Source organism: Dermacentor andersoni, chromosome 2 (genome assembly GCF_023375885.2).
Source record: "Dermacentor andersoni chromosome 2, qqDerAnde1_hic_scaffold, whole genome shotgun sequence".
NCBI lineage: Eukaryota > Metazoa > Arthropoda > Arachnida > Ixodida > Ixodidae > Dermacentor > Dermacentor andersoni.
This window is the reverse complement of record NC_092815.1, coordinates 112,455,050-112,476,618: the sequence shown is the minus strand read 5'-3', so window position 1 is coordinate 112,476,618 and position 21,569 is coordinate 112,455,050. Positions and strand designations below refer to the sequence as shown.

At 47.3% G+C, this 21,569-nt stretch overlaps 1 protein-coding gene across 2 annotated transcripts; it reads left to right on the top strand.

Moving 5' to 3' along the window:
- The first annotated feature begins 5,662 nt into the window (after positions 1-5,662).
- Positions 5,663-21,180, top strand: LOC129387580 (uncharacterized). Of its 2 annotated transcripts, XM_055076659.2 has the most exons (5): positions 5,663-6,133; positions 6,530-6,656; positions 7,091-7,230; positions 12,297-12,644; positions 21,093-21,180. In XM_055076659.2, exons 1-5 carry the CDS (start codon positions 5,690-5,692, stop codon positions 21,111-21,113), a joined length of 1,080 nt encoding a protein of 359 aa, XP_054932634.2. In that variant the 5' UTR covers positions 5,663-5,689; the 3' UTR covers positions 21,114-21,180. The 2 variants fall into 2 exon arrangements, with proteins under 2 accessions (XP_054932634.2, XP_072142363.1); XM_072286262.1 differs by lacking the exon at positions 21,093-21,180 and having other exon boundaries at positions 12,297-12,727.
- Positions 21,181-21,569: the final 389 nt, after the last annotated feature.

The following is a 21,569-nucleotide window of genomic DNA, read 5'->3' as shown; positions in this document are numbered from 1 at the left end:
GTTCCGCTCAGGTGGCGCTCGCAGTCGCTTACACGTCGCTCGGAGGCGGCGGTCTGCTGTAGGCACTGTGACATTCCAGCCGCGGCACTGAGGCAGCTTGGTGTTCTACACTCCTTTTTTTAGATTAGCTGCAGTCATAATGAAGCCATATCTGAGGCAGCTACGATCGCATGGCCTCCGCACTTCGCTTTGCGCTGTTGCAAAAGCCGGTCCAAAATGCATCTACAGCTGCCTATTCCGTACATGCGTCTGGTGGCGTTGATTCTACAGCGGAGGCCACGCGATCGCAGTTTCAGATGTTTACTAGACTAAACACAGAGCGTATTAGTGCCGAGATCTGCGTTTATCCATTCGACAAGCGACGCTGATCTGTTGAACGGCGCCATGGCTGACCTATATCCGAAACTAATTTATCACGACCGCGGCATTAGCTCCTAAAGAATACTGCGAAAATGACCTTATTGTAACTGTCTTCGTGCCCGCCTGCCGATCTTGCTCCTCATTAACCCGTGAGGTCTGAGTTAGTTAATCGGTTCACCTTGTGAGATGACCTGCATTACTGGAGATTCAAAATTGCTGGAATGCTGGTGTTGACTACTAATTCCTAACAAACAGACACCATAGCACTGTGTATGAAAATAAAAAATAACTGAGATCCACATAAGCTTCTTAATTTTTATCAGTTTTATTCAGCAAGTGAAGATTAGGCAAAGTGAGCATCCGCATTGTTATGTTGGTTATGCAGTGCGGCGCATCTTCAGATGTTTCTTTTTTTCTCGCGTTGATATTCTTTCTTTGTTCAAAGACTTCATGTAAAAGTGAAGTCGTGTCAAGATAAAGAACTTCACTATATTGCTTGACAGTGCTTCTTTGTGGGCATCACAACCAATGGAAGGCACGTGTTGCATACAATGCAAAATATCGGTGGCGCTATCTCTTTGGACTTTCTTCCAACTGAACCACATTGTGAATTAAGCTATCCTCCAAAGCTTCCACGAATGAAAAAAGTTGTCTTGAGGGATACAGAAGCCCTCCTTTATCACAGAACTGGGTGAAAGATGAGAGAGCTTCATCTGAATTCTCAACCGATGTCAGCAGCTGCTGACATCGGTTGTCCACTTGGTCGGCTGGTTGTCCACTTGGTCGGCTGCCTCAGCTGGTCCGACAAATGACACGATTGCGCCACCTGAGCAGTTGCCTGTGTCTAGAGCTTTTACTAAATTATTGAAGCTCAGACAGTTAACAGCAGTAAGGAACTGTGCTGAGGTTGGATGATCATTACATCCCAAAAACTGGCGAATTATGCCAAACAACTTCTCTATGGGATCCTGGCTCAGGCGGGAAGTTAGCAAATATAACGGTAAGCTACTTTTAACGGTTCTTCGCTGAGAATGTGCTTTCGCCACCGGCTGGACGGAAGACGGACATTCTTATAGTGATGTGCGTCTTCATTGTCGGAAGGCACAGGTAGATCAAGGTGATCAACGTCGTTTTGCGAAGGTGGTTGCAGCGGCCCATCCTTTCGACGCCTTTTTGATGGCACTGGGGAATGCAAGCTTGACCTCTCTTTAGGCTTTCTTTTCTTCGGAACTGACTTGGAGAGGTACTTTGGTACATTTGGAAATATCGTCGGTACGGCGCCCGGCAGAAGAAGTGGCCTGCTTCGGTCCAAGAGCACTGTTTGGCCGTCAATTGAGTGTTCAGTGTCGTGAGATGAACTGCTGATCGAAGTGCAGCTCACATACGGCTGCGTTGCATTCAAGCGGCTTGTCTGCTCTCGGTATGTTCCTTTGCCACTTCTGAAACACAGCGTCTTCCTTCGGGACTCCGAAAAATGAAAACTTGTTCTTGCATGACTTGTAACCAGTCGTGCATCCGGGCACAAAACAATGGCTTTGACGGCGGCACATTGTGCGTCATTCGCACAAACTTCGACGAAAATCTTAGCAAGCAGACTGAAAAAATTCCGACAACACGTGTAGGAAACTCGCAGTCACCCGCTTTTAAAGCGCTCAACTCGACGACGACGTGTAAACAGGATCGAGCGCCATCTGGTGGTGGCATCGCTAGGCAGCGTCAGCGACTCCCATAGTGGCCGCTCGGGGATAATCACACTTCTCCTTTCTAGCCACTGTAACCTAACCTAACCTAACCTAATGACAACGGGCCGGAGACATTGGCAAAGATAACTGCCCTCCTTCTCCTCTAAACAATTGGAGAACACGGCGCCGCTGTCGTACTACGCGACCACGCATCCTGTAACGATGGCGGCAGCTGCCATGCCGAGGTAATGGCGCGAGCGGAGAAGCCGGAGGGCAGTGCGCGTGCGCAATGGTGACTAGACGAGCGGGCACGGTGCTTGCTTGGGCTACGCAAATAATGTGACCGCTGATTTCTAAGTATTCTAAGTTTTATTGAAATCAAAGGCAACAACTGCACGGCACACCTCGCTGTCATGTTAATTTCGCCAGCCGAGAGGGGAAGGGGGGACAATTATCATCTTTGCCTATGTTTCCGCCCTGTTGTCAGACTAAGGCCCGCACGCAACAGCTGCGTCACATCAGGGAGGAGCTTTGCACCAATCCTGACTCTCTTGCATGTGTAATCATGCGAACGAGAATGAAAAATTGGAGTCGGATATGTCGGAGCAGAGACAGGGTAGAAGAATTCTGCCGACTGATATTGTGTAGAAACACGACTGACTCCAACTTTTTATTACTGAGATACCCACTTACTGCAGTCAGCAAAAAGTTAGTTGTTCAGTTTTAGTTACTTGGGCTGCTGACAGCGATAATTATCATGTCAATTTGTGCCATCCTGGCCACAACACTTATTTGCGCAGGTGGTCTTCGCATGCCTTTCAGTGCCTAATTTTAAGAAACCCATAACGCTTAATTTTGAACACCAGGTATATCAATCAACGTTTGAGGTAGGTTACGCTTTTAAAAGACACTATCTTCTGTAGATTCTGTTCTACAAGCTTGTTTTTTCTACAGCTGGCTATAAATATCAATGTTTTCTTTTTCCCAGAGCACGTTTACTTTGTTTTCTCTTTTCTTTAAAAAGGAAATGTTGCTGGCAAGCAAATTGTACAATAATGAGAAGGCAGCCATCAAAAAAGGAGCAGCGACTCACGCGACCGTGTTGCACTGTTGCCATGCTAACGCTCGAGCGTGCATCGTGGCAGGAAGCGTATGTGACCATCATGGAGTACATCGCCGGCTTGGACCTGATGCGCGTTGTGACCAAGGAGGAGTTCTTGGAGATCGAGGCCGTGCGCATCATCATGGCGCAACTGATCCTCGCGCTTGAGCACATGCACTTGCGCGGATTTCTCCACCGGGATATCAAGGTGTCCAAGTGAGTGGCTGCTCGTTAGTGCAGGCCAGTGTGTCGTACTGCGAAATAGTAGGCGCACCTACGATTTCGCGAGCACAGTGTAAAATTGTCTCTACCTGGCCGTATATAGATTTCGGGTGCTTATTATATATCCGCATGGATGTGCTGTGCTTTCAACGGGACACTTGCGTGCGATACCTCCCAAAAGTAGCTGTTTCGCCCGAAAGCCGAAGCATTGATTGCGACAGCAAATTATTGGACACGAGGTAAAGATAGTTTTATCGGCTGTGTGAACTAGCATGGTGTCACGTGTGCACAGGCAAACATGTACACACCTCACTCGATGACCGCGAACGCTCGCTCTTAAAACGCAGGCGTGAGGACCCGCGGCAGCAGCACCGAGCGAAGTGACCTTCGTGCTTCCTATAGCTTCTATGCAAATTGAGCGGCGAGAACACACCTCCTACGAAGCTATAAGACGTCGGCGCAGCTAATCTCTGTCCCACATCACAGATCGCTTTCGAGATAGGGCCGGCGCTACAGCGCCATACGCAGTTGCCGCTGGAGTAGACGACCCCCCCCCCCCCTCTCTTTCACTTCCGCCCATTGCTTTGCGGCCGACGGAAGAAGTCGCGCTTCCTCCCCGCTTTCATCTCTTGTGAGAGCGATATTGAGCCATCATCTCCGGCTCACCCTCGCACGCTTTCACTCGCACATACAGCATGCGGCGCGCGGCGACGATGTTATCGCCTTTGGACTTTATACGGAACATAACGGCTAGGCCGTTGGCGACGGCGTCGGCAGAAATGCGCCTGGAGTGTCGATATAATTGCTATCGCATTAATAAACGAATATAGAGGTCGTGAACTCACGTTGCAGTGGCAATTCGCGGCGATTGCTTGGGAACATTGCTATTGCTGTCATGGTGTAGCACTTTACGCCGCTTCGTTGGCAGTTTTTCAGGCTGTGAGTGACAGCGCTGCTTTAAAACGAGGCATGCTGAAAACAGTATCATGGCGTTATTGTTATAATGTTCTCTTGGCCGTATTGCTTTTCGCAAAAACCTTATTCCTTACGACTGCATATAGACTTGGTGAACGTATACATTACACGCGGCCTTTTCCAGCATGCTCATTTTGCCGGGCGGGAGAGTGAAAGTCATCGACTTCGACACAACTAAAGTGTGCAACGGTCACTGTGAGTGCAGCCTGTTTTCCTTTGATTCAGGCAAACGTTTTAAGAAAACGTTGGTGTTCTCGCATTTGCTGGCTTTTTTACTATCAGAAGAAAAGACTACCAAAGTGTGCTTTCAGCGAGCTATATGATTGCGTCGAGCTCTTCGAAGGCCATGTAAACAAGCCATATATTTAGTACCCCCGACCAATATTTCTCGTTAAATTTAGTAGGAAATTATTATATAATTTACCGACTGTAATACTGTAAGGTAACTATAAGGACCTTTTGGACAGTCTTATCGTTCGATGATTATTCCACATGGACGTTCTCCCTCTCGAGAACCTGTACTAATAGGATATTGTTATCCGGTACTGCTATCAACCCCTTGTGACATTTAACTGCTGACGCCGACTTCTTGTTTTTGTTTAACGAAGAACGGATTACACTAGTGACAGACGCCGCGAAAGCTGTCAGTTATTTCTGTTATCTATTCGTAGCTGTCCCTCTATAACACAGAAGAAAATTCCAGTATATTTACATGTCCTAACTGTAGCCAGTGGAACGGTTTGTGTTTCATCGTTGATAAGGTTTCTGCACCCGTGCAGCAGTCACATGACCGGTGCTGCGGATAAACGGTTCTGGGGATTTACGTCTGCGGTGTCAGGTTTTGTGAATTCTGGAATTCACTTCAGACGCGCGATCCCGAGATGCGAATAACTGATTCCCCTGTAATAATCAATCCATGCGCAATCACGCAGTCACCAAGCGTTTCCTGAGGGGCTACTTTCAGAGAACTCCTTTCGAATTCCACGACGGCGAGTCGGCCGGCACCATACCGTACATGGCTCCGGAAATTCTCAAAAGGAGACCGTATGGTACGTCCTACGCTCTGCAGCGAAAAGTTTATTGGATTACATTGAAGTTAATAGTTATTGTGCTCACTACTTGTCTACAGCAAAGCACGTTTCCCTGCGTTGTTCTCCTTTCTTTCGCGTGCTTAGCGATGCGTGGTTTCGGGTCTTCGCCCTCCGACTGCATAAGAGCCAGTCACAGGCAAGACTTACGCGTTCGGCGGAAAATGTTCTTGTGGGGGTTATTCGCGCAACATGCGCAGTTCGTGGTCCTTCATTTTTGCGCAGGTCGCGCTGCCGACTGGTGGTCGACGGGCGTCGTCATGTACAAGCTGATGACCGGCCGGGTGCCGTTCAGAGGAAAGTCCAAGCAGCTACTTCGCGAACGCATCATCACGTCGCCGCTGAAGTGGCCGCGTGCCGACGACCATCCACACTCGGCCACGACGCCGGCCAAGGACCTGACGTACCGACTGCTCAAGAAGAACCCCGTGGAACGGCTCGGCTCGCGCAACTACAGCGACTTGAGGACGCACCCTTTCTTCGACAAGTTCAACTGGCAGGTGCTTTACGGCAAGACGAACTTGTGCGACATAGCGAGCATCGCCGAAATCATGAACAGCGACGCCGAAAAAGACCGCAAGAGTGGGGACCCCGAGGACAAGCGCAAGCACCAGCAGATCGAGGAGATGACCGACGTCAACGCCGAAACCCAGAAACCATTGCTGTGCTACGCTTCGCCTAGCTTCAAGAAACTCATGATCAAGGTACGTATACATATCAATGGTCAATCGCAAGTAAGCTGTGTTGAATATAATTTCCTCTTGAGTATAATGTAATTGTCGTATATAGGCTCAACTCTAAAGTTCGGAAAGTTTCCTTAGTGTATGCGCAAACACTTACGTAAGCTTGGCTTTTGTGAAGTTGGCTCGTCTCAGTTTGAAAGGTATAGCGCTTTGGGATACTCGGGCACAACTCGTAAAGTAGCTTTTAATTAGAAGTCTTCTATATTGCAGGAGGTTGTAGAAGGAAGCTGTAGTCTTTATCAGTGGGTGTTTCACCACTTGTAATGTCGGCAACGATGATCAGAGTGGGAAAGCACTAGCAAAATAAACATGGTCCGGTGAACCCAGGTGTGACAGGGAATTATTGTTTCCGCCCAGGTAAAGTCAAGCAGGAGCCCTATCAAGGTGTCTGATTCCTTCATGGAGACCAGCGGTCAGAGCTCCGAAGCCATCGACTATCAGGCGAACTCTCCCATGTCCACGAGCAGAACCACAGCTATGAGCAGTAAGTACGCTCACGAAACATCCTGTTCTGAATAGACGCTCTAGCAGAGCAATTCTTCTTGCATACAGGAGCACACTTCTCTATCGTCAATTTCGCAATCAATAACTTCAAATGCCATTACACAGGAACCAAGAGTGGCGCGAAAAACTGGAGTTTATCCTCAACAAGAGAAGACCTTCTTTATATATAGTTGCGTGGCTTGTGAATAATAATACTTTTGTTACGTGACAACATGCTACGGGGTTGCCTCAGGGCTATTGATGACAGTAAGTTGTAGCTCCAGGCACCAACGGAAAAACAGCACCACCTGCATGTCGGTGACGCGGACCATATACTATGGAGCTGGGCATGACGACTTTGCCCCTCCGTTTCTGCGGTACTAATGTCGACACTAGACATGACGACGAGATTGAACGACCGCTGCCTTGTTGCAGGCCCGGAAGGCAAAGACGGCGTGCACACCGAGAAGGTGGATCTCATGCTTTACCGGAGGAAGAAGTACACGAAGTTCTGGGGCTTTGGCTTCTCGCTGCGTCGGGTCCAGGGAGAGGAAGCGAGCTTCACCTACGTGGACGTGAGTCTCAGTGTGGCTAATTGACGAATGGCAAAATAGTGCTCGCCCGCTTTGGTGCTGCGGCTGCACGACAAAATATGGTTGCAAAACAAGGCATATAGCCGCTCTTTCTACAGGTGATATTCCTCTGCCTCTCGGCCAGCTGAGTTGAAGTCCTCGCATGGATTAGGTGCTTTTGCAGTGTCTGTGTAAGTTGTAGGCTAATTACGAAATAAACGGTGGTTGTTCCTGACGGAAGTGTTACGTTTGGCTTAATATGTGATCTGCAATAAAAGTTGCCAGAACGTTCAGATTTCATCCTAAAACTAGTAACAGGGACACGTACACATCGACCATGTATCTGTACTGCAAACTTTGCCATCTTAAACATCTTTGTTTGGGAAATACCTTTCTTACGCATGCCCATAATATTTTTGCAAAGCGTCAGTTACCGGCGTTTCAATCTGGCGCGGCGGCTCGTATAGACGGCCTCGAACGGACGCGCTAACATGTTTCGCATGTGAACGCGTGTGCGTTTCTCGACAGCGACAGGTGTCGCCTACGAAAGAAAAAAAAATACGTAGGTCCCACGTACACTGGGCATCTGTGTATGCCAAGCTTTCGTAAGCCAGCAAGGCAAAATGGCGCTTTACGATAAAAGACGCGCTGAAGATATCGCTGTCGGTCGCGTCCCTTGGCCACCATGGTGGACCTTGTAGAGAAGACAGAAGTTATTTTTCAAGAGAAGCTTGTATTGGCTTATAAGTTTCGGTGGCGTTGTCGTGGTCACGCAAAAAAAAAAAAAAAAACTCAGTTTCTCCCAGAGCAGAACAGCTGCGGGAAGGCGCCGTTTGATGAGGGTACAGCTGCGCCGGCGCCGAAGCGTGAGTCATTAGCAATCATTCCAGCTGCATAGGCGCGCGCTCACGCCACGCGCCCAACCAATCGGAACCGTTTCGCTTCAGCCGGGTAGGGAAACTGCAGCAAAGGCTTTCGCGCGCGCTGCGCCAGCTTGGTTACCGTTCAGTTCATTCTCGGAAGACGGATGGGACGGCCATGTGTTGTGCTTTCCCCGAGGAACGGGCAGCGTTTGACGAGCGGCAACGAAAACTCCCCCGTGAAAGGGCTCGCCGTCGGCGCTCCGAACCAGCTGTCAGAGGCGCCCGAGCCCAGGAACTCCGACAGAAACCAGAAGATCCCGAGCTGAAGGAGCGGGAGGCCGAATCAATCCGGCACCGTTCCGTTACCAGTGGGTTACTTAGCCGTGACGAAAGTCAGTTGCACGCTGGACAAGGTTCCCTTACCCCCATTTTCCGGTCGGTGCAAGACTAAAAATGTTGAATCGCAAAACCCGATGTGCTTAACCTTACAACACACACCCTATGGGGCCGCCCCCTCAGCTCAACAGTCCCGTACCAGCACACCTAACACAATTATCCTTGCCCTGCATCCCACATATCTGAATTACTGGCTCGCTCCCCGAACCCACACCTCTTTTCTCCCCCGGGCCCTTGTTCTGCGCGCCCGTAACATGCTGAATGAGGCTCAGCGAGTATACAATGACAATCTCATAGCAAAAAGCTTCGAACTACAGACTGTACAATGATAAAGTGTATTCTCTCTCTCTTGACCTTGTATAAACTCGCTACAGTGGCACAGTCCAGTGAGAAATGCGTAGCGAATTCTGGTGATGATGCGTCTTCATCGTCAGATTAAAGATGCGTGCGCTCATTCTTTATCAGTAAATTCTTGCCATGTGAGGCTCCTAATATAACGCGCCAAGCGTCTCAAAGCGCTGGGATTCCTCTAGTGAAATTGGTACATCTTCAGGCGTGCCTCCGTGGCTTGATGGTTAGAGCGTCGGACTCCCGTGCTTGGGTAACTGGGTTCGAAGCCAACCATCGGAAAAGAGTGTGTGCGTGAAGGTCGCCCCCAAGGTGAGATTACGGACATACAGGTACAAAGCCGTGGGAAAGAAAGCCTAAGTTTTTATGTCTCTGGTCTCGGTCATGTTGATGGGTCAGAATAAATTCTCTGCCCCCGCGCACTAAAGCATTAAACTTCGCTTTAACTTTATTATGCCCGGTCTTCAAAATACCACAGCCATTTGCACGTGCCTCGAGCCACCAGTCGCGCGGCAATTTCGCGTGTATTTGGGGGCTTCTTTCACGCTCGAAAAAACACTTTTATGTAGCACGTATTAAGCAACAGAAAGCTGTATCGGCAGTTTTTCATGTCGCTCTACAATTTCCTCATTGACACGTTTCATCTAACTATAATGTTTGAGAACTTCACTAATTATTTAGGATTAATTATCTTATTAGGCGAAAGGGAAAAAATGAGCTTCTCCAAGCGACGGCAAGCAACATTACCTTGGTTATGTCCCGCTACGTGGCATTGGCATATTTTTAAACTCAGCCTAAAGTTTGCTGGCACACCCTGTATACTAAAAGAAAGACTCAGCACGCATCGCAGGCCTGTGCAATATTTTTCGTGCACACTGTTGTATTTTTGCGCCGTGTAGGTTCCTATTTAGAAAAAAGTACTTACGCTAGAACCGTTCTTAAGAGCACATGCCAGCGACTTCCTGATCATGGATATGCTATGCAGCGAAGGCGGCCAGTCAATGCGAAACAACATTTACGAAGGAAAAGCTTTGGTGAATGCGCCCATAATTCTTGATTCCGCGCTATGACCATGCCTGTCTTCTGTGCAGTGTTTTGAACGAAAAGAGCTCGCTTTGGTGCAATAGTCAGAGGCAAAATATTTCATTTGACAGCGTTTTGTCATTTGTTAATTATGAAAGGCGTGAAACATTTGTCAATCCTTTATGCATGCCCTGCAGGTTAACCACATGCATGCTGTAACTGCATAAAAGAACAAAAACAAAAAAAAGCAAGAAAGGCGCATTGAATGGCTGGCTGACCTGTCTGTATTAAGTACCAGGCAATAGAGTTGGAAGAGAGAATAGTCTAGAGGAATTCGAAATCCCACAGGTAACGCCGGAAGAAGTAAAGAAAGCCTTGGGAGCTATGCAAATGGGGAAGGCAGCTGGGGAGGATCAGGTAACAGCAGATTTGTTGAAGGATGGCGGGCAGGTTGTTCTAGAGAAACTGGCCACCCTGTATACGCAATGCCTCATGACCTCGAGCGTACCGGAATCTTTAGAAGAACGCTAACATAACCTTAATCCGTAAGAAAGGAGACGCCAAAGACTTGAAAAATTATAGACCGATCAGCTTACTGTCAGTTGCCTACAAACTGTTTACTAAGGTAATCGCAAATAGAATCAGCAACACCTTAGACTTCTGTCAAGCAAAGGACCAGGCAGGATTCCGTAAAGGCTACGCAACAATAGACCATATTCACACTATCAATCAGGTGATAGAGAAATGTGCGGAATATAACCTACCCTTATATATAGCTTTCATTGATTACGAGAAAGCGTTTGATTCTGTCGAAACCTCAGCAGTCATGGAGGCATTACGGAATCAGGGTGTAGACGAGCCATATGTAAAAATGCTGAAAGATATACATAGCGGCTCCACAGCCACCATAGTCCTCCATAAAGAAAGCAACAAAATCCCAATAAAGAAAGGCGTCAGGCAGGGAGATACGATCTCTCCAATGCTATTCACAGCGTGTTTACCGGAAGTATTCAGAGACCTGGATTGGGAAGAATTGGGGATAAAAGTTAATGGAGAATACCTTAGTAACTTGCGATTCGCTGATGATATTGCCTTGCTTAGTAACTCAGGGGAACAATTGCAATGCATGCTCACTGACCTGGAGAGGCAAAGCAGAAGGGTGGGTCTAAAAATTAATCTGCAAAAAACTAAAGTAATGTTTAACAGTCTCAGAAGATACAGCAATTTACAATAGGTAGCGAGGCACTGGAAGTGGTAAGGGAATACATCTACTTAGGGCAGGTAGTGACGGCGGATCCGGATCATGAGACGGAAATAATCAGAAGAATAAGAATGGGCTGGGGTGCGTTTGGCAGGCATTCTCAGATCATGAACAGCAGGTTGCCATTATCCCTCAAGAGAAAAGTGTATTATAGCTGTGTCTTACCAGTACTCACCTACGGGGCAGAAACCTGGAGGCTTACGAAAAGGGTTCTACTTAAATTGAGGACGACGCAACGAGCTATGGAAAGAAGAATGTTGGGTGTAACGTTAAGGGATAAGAAAAGAGCAGATTGGGTGAGGGAACAAACGCGAGTTAATGACATCTTAGTTGAAATCAAGAAAAATAAATGGGCATGGGCAGGATATGTAATGAGGAGGGTAGATAACCGATGGTCATTAAGGGTTACGGACTGGATTCTAAGGGAAGGGAAGCGTAGCAGGGGGCGGCAGAAAGTTACGTGGGCGGATGAGATTAAGAAGTTTGAAGGGACGACATGGCCACAATTAGTACATGACCGGGGTTGTTGGAGAAGTATGGGAGAGGCCTTTGCCCTGCAGTGGGCGTAACCAGGCTGATGATGATGATGAATAGAGTTGGCCGATTTTCATTGGTGGTGCGTTCGCTCGTGTGACGCTTGTGAAGCAAATTTAAGATATGTACAGTGACAACGGGTTAAATATTTTAATATTGATGCAGCTCTTTTTCCTGTAAAACTGAGTACAAAGCGGCATTCGGACTAAATTATTAATGTAAGACACTGTAGAGGTGTAAAACACTGCACATCTGCTCCGAGGTGCTTTATACACTTTACTTACGTACGAACGCACGCACGAGCGTTCACACGGAAAGCTTGTGCTTTCGAAATCCGTGGCTGTGACGGCATGCCTTTCGTGAGCCGACTCAGATACTAGAAAACCGAGGAAAGTACTGGATACGATATTGAATTGCCCAACGATATTGCTCCGTCTATACTTAGCCGTAGCGCCTAGATCTTTGGAATGTGGGCACCGTTTTGACTATACTAGCAGCTTTCTGAGCTAGTGTCCCATCTGAACTGCCGATGCGTAAATCGACTCTGTAGAAACGGCCTTCTGGCTGTCACATCGCTGCTCCACGCTTTGGGCCGCGCGAAGGCTGACGTGTGCCGCTGTCTCTGTCTGCATACCGGCGGCTAGACGGTGACCAAGGGCTCGCCTGCCGACATGTCCAAGGTGCTGCCGCTGGACTTCATTCTTCACGTGAACGGTATCGCGGTGACGCATGCGCCGCTGGCCCGGATCAAGAAGATCATCAGCGATGCCGGCGACCAGATGGTCCTGTCGGTGATGTCGTTGAGTCCCTACCGGCTGCTCACGAGCCGTCGAGACATGCTGGGCATCATGCGCAGCATACCCCGGGAATCCGCCGTCGTTAAGGCCGCGACACCCGGCTGCTTCGGTGGGAGGCCGTACGGCATCGACATCCTCGACGTCGACGTCGCAGACGACAAGCTGAAGCAGTCGGCCAAGTGCTTCGTGCTACTGGTGAGGCTGGAAGGGTGCGTCCCGCATCGAATAGCTTTGGAACATTGCACGGCGCGCTTAGTGTGTAGGCTTTGAAGCGACGTTGCGCGTTGAAGTATATGTTGCAGTAATGCGTATGCCTGTAACTCTTGAGATACGACAGCGTTGACAAGCATCGACGACACAGTGCGGCGTAAATGGTCACCAGAACTAACTCTGCGTGATTGACGAAGTTCCTTATTAAGAGCTATTACGAAAACACAAATCCCTCGTTCCTGTAAGTTAGCTGCTCAATTCTTCGTACTCACCCATATGACGGGATGAATATAATCGCGCGGTCACGCGCGCTTATATATATTTTTTAATTTTATTCTTTCATTGCGTGACATACAAACCGAATCGTGTGTGTATTTTCGCACGTCGTTTGTTACGCGGCCTTTTTAATTTCGGAATAGATGTCTGGCTACAAAGTGGATGCTTGTTTCATGGTTTGTAAAGCCATGCCCGCCCTACTTTTCAATTAGGCATTTTTCTTTTGCCATCTGCCCAAGATGTAGCCTACATAAATACGCTCCCAAATAAAAGAAGGGTAGCCCCATCACAAGGCTTAAATACTGAGGTCAGATATCACGTACGTTTACACCACCCGCGCGTGTTTTCATCGTAGATACACAGGACGCACCATGGGGATCGTTATGCGACTAAGCGAGTAATCGCAAGACTACGCAGGGAGTAAGCGCAGGGCGTTATTAAACGACTTTCTTTTTTCAACCTCTTCCGAAACCGCAGCATACGCGGTTTTCGCGGAAGCGTGCCTCAAAACGTCTTGTCGCCGCGGCTCGTTCCCGCTTGAATCCACGAGACCCCGTGCGACTGCAGCTTTACTTCATCGGCGTGTGCGGCATGTCTTAAGTCAGCACACTTAATGCATTCTGAGCCCTTATATATGCGAAAATCCGAAGAAGAAACGATTTACCGATCTCCTTGTTAAGACCCGCCAATCTTGCCAAGGAGGTTTCACTGCGTGGCTCTGACGTTCTGCTGCCGAGCACGAGTTTGCGGTTTCAACAACCGGCCGCGGGGACACATATTTTCACGTTCGCAGAATGCAAAAACGCCCGTGCGTCAAGCAGTAATTGCAGGTAAAAAAAAAAAAAACGGTAGTCAGCATTTGTATGGATGATTCTATTACGGTGCCACTTACGGTCTTTGCATTTGGTTTAGAATTTTAATTAAACCTCACTATTCAATCAACTTGGCGCCCGTGGCCTAAATAAACCTATGAAGCACCGCATTTTAGTGGTGTTTTGCAGATATCTTGATAACGCTTCTACTTTTTAAACTGAGATATGCGCGTTATTCGTCTTCTAGTACGCAGACGTGGTTAGTTCCAACAACAAGGCGGTCTTCCCGGGTGATGTGCTGTTTGAAATCGACGGCGCACCGGTGGACGGAATGTCGCGGCCGCAGGTTGATCACCTCCTGAGCGCCGGCAAACCCGAAGTCACGCTGTCGGTGGTTCCTCTGTCGCCAATGCGCAAGAGGCGGTGCCTGATCTCCAAGATGAACGAGACAGGCATGTCCGACATCAACGTCGCGTCCAGGTCTACGGCTGCCGATATAGACTGATTTCTCCACTATTGTCCCTGCGATCCGGCAATATCGTTCCCGTATAGCTATGACGCTTGCAATATTGTGCTTGACTGAAAGGGCATATACATAGGTTCTGAAAACTTGTTTTAGGCCGTCGAAAGAGATAGGACATAACGCTTTTGTTATTTTGGCAACATCTAGCCATCGTACTTTGTGTTATGTTAAGGCACGTTTAGAATACCTTCCGTGATTACGTTGCATTTGAGCGGAACGTCACTTCAATAGACATTACCAGGATGGTTGCGTACATCGCTCAATTAACGTGTATATCTATATTGTGATGTGATCTTGCAAGCTGCAGCTTCGTTGTTTAACACAAATGTGTTTAAAGTTATTGAAAAAAGCTAAGTATGTGTGCCAACTCCGAACTGGCGGTGATTACATCCTTCATGGAGATTACTTTGGTAACGACGCTCTTCAATGATGATTACGAGGGTGCGTTATCGGCAGAATTTCATAGCCTGGCAACACCAATAGGAATCCTGCTGTGCGGTTACTCATTTCCAATGTCTGCAATTTCGGGTGATTTTTTGTGTCGAGTGAAATTAATGCAAATGCTTCCATTAGCGTGCACATCATAGACGTCGTCGTCAAATTTAGGCGGTGAGCATACCTTTCCGCTTTAATTAGTCGGTTTTCTAACCGATAAAGGTGTTCTTATTTAGAGGAGGAATGGACCTACGTGCTGTATACATATCTTCCGATTATGTACGATGATGTGATGGCCTGACGCTTCCTACTGCGTTTGGTAATTGCCGAGCTAACGGCAGCGTAGTCAATTTTACAATGAACAGGCATGTGGAGCGAATTTATCAGGTTTAAGAGTAATACCAACTGGCGCATCTACTTTTTTACTTGAACGATGACTGGTGCCGCTATTAGGCATCATGTTGTACAGGGCAGAAGAGCGAACTTGCAGCACAGTATGCATACCATTGACTTTCCAATAAATCTGAAAACCTTATACGTATGACTTGTCCTTATGTGTTAGCACGAGGTGCAAACATAGGTTTAGGCTGGTCTGTGATACTCGGATTGGTGGAAGAAACATAAAAGCAACGCTGTGTAATTTATTCACATTGGTACGGGTGTTGCAATTTCATCTTTCTATGTGAAAACTTTGGTCGCACAGTTAGAAGTACGCCCGCCGCGGGAATATCCGTCGGCACAGTGGCAGTACTTGAAAAACTAAAGCACTTAGGAAGGTCAATTTCGTGCACTGCATGTTGCAGATCTCGCAATATTTGGTCCCGCCTGTACACTCAGACAATGAACTCAGAGGAATGAGTGGGCCAACGTCGAATTTAATACGTGGCAGAAAATAGCACAAATAGGTACTGGAAGTAGTTGCAAGTGTTCTGTTGTCTCAGTAGGTGTGCGCTATCTATTCACACATTAACGCCATCGAAAAACGAAGCAACGTTCATATCGGCTGATAAGTTATCCCTAAAGTGATGTTTCTCTGGGTATAAGATACTGAAGACGTAGCAGCTCGTATTTTCAACTCCGAAAAGCTTTTTCTCTCGTATTTTGCTTAAAGGGTCCATGAAACGATTTGAACCACTGATATGTACTTTAGGGGGCTGGATAGCGCATTGAGCGCCCGCCACAGGAAAACATAGTAGAGATAAGTGGTTTGGACGCATTTTGTAGACGCATAGGATACAGCTGCAGTGAAACATTTGCGCCACATTTCAAGTGAAGCCTCTAGTATTAAAAGAGCTACGGACAATTACAAGTTACCTTCCTTCCTAGCCATGCTCTTCCTCCTCAACTCGTTCGCCGAGCGATTGGGGCTAAGGCACGCCTTCACTGGCTCTGCGTAATGATGGGGCGTCGTGTCGTTTACTTCCGGTGTCTTGGAACCAGTGCGCGAAGCCTCTCTAACCTCTCCGCTAGCCACCTGGCCGTCGATCCCCAGCGAGAGCAATTTATACAGAGTGCGTTGTGAGTGTTCTGTCGAAGCGCCGAGCGTGTCCGGTATTTCGGGAAACGCAGTCGATCAGGGCGCTTTGACGGATGGGCGGAGGCGTAAACGGGAGCGGTCTGCACGGTGCAGCCACCTGTTGGCGCAGAGCTCAACCAGCTAAGCGCAGAGCTTTGTAGGGAGCAGCAAGAGAGGAGGAGATCGAGTTACCCTACTCACGTTTTTGCATCCGCCCATCCGGCAAAACGCCCGCTCCGCCTGCATTTACCGGAATACCGGACGCGCTCCCTGCTGTGGTGGTAATCCTCTGGCGTGAAGTGACTGCCGCAAACGCGTAGATCCTGGCGCCCATCGGATACCGACAGCCCGATGCGCTGCAGCCACTCCGCTCGCCTGTTGTCTTGCAGAGGGACACGATGTCGCAGCTTGACATGCCGCCGATCGCAAGATTCGCAGCCCACAGAAACCTCGATACCAACACTGACCGCGTAGCTCGCGTTAATGCAGAGCACGTTGTAAAACAAGCAGACAACACTTGCTGTGGTAAAAAACAAATTAAAGTACGGGGTTTTATGTGCCAAAACCGCGATCTGATTATGAGAACTGAGGTTAAACAGCGCGACTAAAACAAGGACAGAAGCAAACAAATACCACAGACAAGCGCTGTGATTATGAGGCACGCCGTAGTGAGGGTCTCCGGACTAATTTTGACCACCTGCGGTTCTTTAACGTGCACTTATATCTAAGTACACGAGTGTGTTTGCATTTCGCCCCAATCGAAATGGGGCAAAATTGTTTCAGGGTCTCTAAAAATTTTAGCAGATCCAACGAGCTGGAATTTATACACCACGAACCTTTGTGTGAGTGCATAGAGAGTCGATACATGAGTACACGCACTCACGCATGCACACACAAGTGCGGGCACCAACAAATTATATCGAGCTTTTTGTTAAGCGTAGTGGCTGACTACTAGCGTAGTTTCTGACTACTATCAAGTACGACAAACGGCTTGAACGCATGATGAGCATAGAGGTATCATGCGCATATGTACGTATATGACATATATGACACACACGTATGTATAGGATACAGCCGCAGCTACAGTGAGTGCCGGTGTGGTACGTACAACCTGTACCCAAATGAGGCAGCCTGGCATTGCTACTACAAAGGTATTTAAAAACGTTTGCAGATTTTTGAATTAAAAACTAAATTGTAGGGCCTATATATACTCCAAGCTGCAAAGGGATCCACGAGGGGCGGCGTAATGGAGGGCTCCCGGTAGATTTTGGCCACCTGGGGTCCTTTAATGTGGAGCCAATACGCGGTACGCGAGCGCGCTTGCATTACAACGTCACTGGAACGCGACTGCTGGGCCTAGGCATCGAACCGCGCCACCGCGTGCTCAGCACCAGAGCACCGTATATCCACTGGGACAGCGACGCTGGTGTCTGTGTAAAAGCTTCTCAGGCATGTAAATACTTTAATGTTTTCCGTCTCTTGAATCCATGGATAGAGTGTATATGGGCAGAGCGCTGTTCCTTCTCGGTCTATTAGTTCTCCACAGAGCGATATTCAGTGATTTCTAGTAGCCCTGCTAACAGGACACCTTTCATTAGGGGCCAGTGGGAAATGGATCACCCAACCGATAGCCAAGCAACAAGTAGTGAAATGTAATCTTTGAACGTTACTTGCTAATGCATGCTAAATATATCCTTTCTTTTAATAGCACGAGCACCGAGTGACACTCTTGTTTCTTGCGCAGCACTTCCGGTGAACCTCCTGAGACAACCGGAGACGAAATTCAAACTAAAAAAAAAAAAAAGAAGAAAAAAATAGTACAGTACAATATTCACGTGTTTCATTATATATATGATATCAGAGCATAAGTTCAGTTACAAGTTGAGTTACTGAAGTGTATGAAATAAATAAAATTAATTAGAAATCACTGATTACCGTACACCAAAGCACAGAATCGTAGACCTTAAAGACCCGTCATGTGAGCACGACCTTGGCGAAATTCCTGGAAACCCGGAAGTAGAAAGCGGAAGTAAAGATATAACTAATGACCTCACAAACAAGAAGGTATTATGATATTTAAGCAGATAATTAATGGAAAACAGTTTCCTCCAAGTTCGGTTCGGGCGTTGCGTTCGCCTTAAGTTAACGGAAAGAACACCAACGACGAGGTGCGGGTGCTACTAAGAGGCACCTAAATCAGAAATTAGGGTCGCCTACCATGTTTTAAATTTTATTTGTGTTCGAAAGATTGCCCTGTGACTACAAGTATATCTCTTGTTAAGGAAAGCGTTCTACTTTTTTTTTTTTAATTTCGTGCTCAAGAAACAAGGACACTTGACGGTCCCGAGGGCTTATAGGGTATTCCCCTCCATTGTGGTCCGCTGTGCACAGGCTGTCGCAGACGTGCAAGGACACCGAGTTGATAGGCTTGTTGGTTCGACATGCTAAGCGCAGCCGCGCGAGGAAGACAAGAACGCAGGACACGTAGAACTAACGCCACGAGCGCTCGTGGTGTCCGTCTTTACGGACGCTGGAAACTACAATGGAAAGTTCGCAATGCCAAGTTTGGACAGCAGTACTCAATTTCAAGCATGGTGTGATTTCAAGTTACATTCATAGGCACATAAAAAAAAAGATCGGTTTTGTAGAGTAATCCCTGGTCCGTATACGCTTGCTCATAAGTCGACGTATGTGATACCGACGTATTTTACCAAGCGACATGCTTCATTCCGAACATTAGATGCAGTGGAGCGAAATTTTATTTCACAGTTCATTTCTGCTTGTAAACAAGTTGTTCCGTTAAAAGAAAGATGTGACTACCTAAGTATCCGGCATCATTTCATGTTTTGCGTTGTGTAAAAAGCAGCACGGGCCTCAGTTTGGGAAGCTACAGTGCAAAATTCATTGCCGTAGCCCCTCCCCCCTCTTAGAAAAATAAACAAAAAACGCCGCCAGTCGTATGCAGTATCAAATCTATCTATCTCTGTCTCTTTATTGACTCACTGCAATAAATAGCAACGACCCTCACCCGGACTTTCAATGCAGCTGCTATTACTTGCTGCGGCTTCAGATTTGAACGTTATCTGTCCCCTTTACGTTGCGTTGGACCGTATTCTCAATCAATACTGTATGTTCACAATGAGGGGGCTAACTAAAGTGTGTCTTGAAAGGCAAAACTAATGGTCTATTAAGCCACTCGTAATATCTTTTGGCTATAATCTTTGTTGAAGAAAGGCTTGGAGTGACTCTCTTTGCAGTAACGCAATTGGTTTAATAAAGATTCAGCTCGTTACAGGCTAGTTTAGCACTATAGCTTAACAAAGCAGGCAATCACCGTGGTCTGTGCGGAATTCGGTCGTTTATACTGATTTGACTTCTTCAGCGAGTTAAGACCCCGGGAAGCATACCTGGGGCGCTATAACGTAAAACTATTGCAAACTTTTCTATTCCAATTTTGCAATCAGCCCTCCGCGATTGGTCAAAAGCTTTTTGGACCACCCCCCTTTCACCTGTCTGTCACGCGACGTCACGAAAACCGCGATAGCTCCCCATCTGATATAACGTGTACACACGGATTATGCATGATTTGACCAAACAAAAGAAAAATAGTTATTTCTGATTCGACGCATCTTCGTCATTAGCCCTCGGCCATTGGTAGAAAGTTTTCAGGCTGCGTCCTCTTTACCTGCCTCTCACGCGACGTCACAAAACCGCAAAAACTCACCGCGTCAAAGTGACGTGTACGCGATAAAGATGCATTAATATGCCGAACAAAACTGAATTTTCTTCTGAATAGCCGCAGGCTTCCCCGTTCCGAAAGGAATAAAAGATGGCTGCCGCCGATCGCTCAGGCACTGGCTACTCGCACCTGTAGAAGAGCATGGGTTTATTTGCGTGTAATAAAACTTTCTGCGTGGCCATGTACCATTTTCGAGCACTTTCAGTCCGTTTACGACCTCGTTCTACCAACTCTTCTTTGCTGAGGATCCGTTTTAGTGTCATTCTTATGCTTCCGTTGCATGTCGCCGCGATTGTCGACGAGCCGCCGCAAGCTAAGTAAGGGCAAGCGGACCAATCGCCGACGCCGGCACCACCCTCTTCATCCGGTTATCGATTTTCAGTGCAGTGGCTCGGCCCTATCGAATCCTCTTCCACTTGAGTGTGATCCTCGCCTCTTGTGAGCCAATTAGATAAGACAAGCCGCTCAGTGTAGGCAATGTTATTCGTTTTTCAAGCAAACAAAAGTGACCTCCTATGAACGAGGAGAGCGTTTGATTGGTCTGTTCAGAGAACCCGGTGGGTGACCGCCCGATGCTTGCGTCGGCGGTTACGCAAATTTGACGTCAGGAGATTGGAATAAAAACATATTGGAATAGCTTTACGTTATAGGGCCCCTGGCTACAATCTAGCGCCGTTCGTCTCATGCGGGCGAGCTTGAAGTTTGGTTTTGCTTTTGCTTTTGCTCACCGTACTCGTGAAAAAGAAAAGCAAGACACGGAGGTAACTAAGATTTAAGCTAGTCACTGGGAGTATCCCTACCAGTTGTGCATGTATAATCTTCAGTGCCATACAAAGTGGTGTCACAACGAGAAAAGCGCAGTCATAGTGAACTAGTTCGCTTTCTAGCGAAAGGTGAGTTTTGGAGAGAATGCTTGTGATCCCGCCCCCAAGTCTGTCAGGTTTTGTGTACTTTCTTGTATACGTTATAGGACGCAAATATTGCTGAAATTTCCTTCCTGGTGTTTAAACACTGTCAGCCTTCATATGCGAGGGACAATTCTGTATGTTTAATAAAGTTTATCCAACCCGAAAATTACGCACTTTACCTACCGGTGTGCATCTTTTATTTACATTGCTATCATTTTTCGCAGGTTATTTCCGGATACTTCTAGGAAGGAACGACTGCGGCATCGAAGCAAGGATTGTCGCCTGAATTCCTAAGTTGTGGGCAGTGACATTGTATCGTAAAATTAAAATTAAAGAAAGTTGCAAATGATGCGCTTTCTTGCCGCATATACTTCTCTTGGCGCGTGATAAGATGCCCTTTAAAGGCGGAATGTCATTGAGGGCTGTAAAGTTGTGCAGCTGTATGTCGCGTTATTGCCAGTGTGCTGCTGTCTAACGATGATCACATTTCGCAATACAAAAGAGCGGCCGTATTTTGCTGCTCACCTATACTTTGGCAGTATAGCTATGCGTCTGTTCAAAACACAACAGCTTCTCTCAATGTATTTTTTAACTGAATTTATTGTGTGTTTTAGAGATAATATTTTGGTTGATGCCCAGTTCTCAATTTTTTTTTTCTTTCACAGATAGTATTCGAAATATACTGCCGTGATCAACTACTA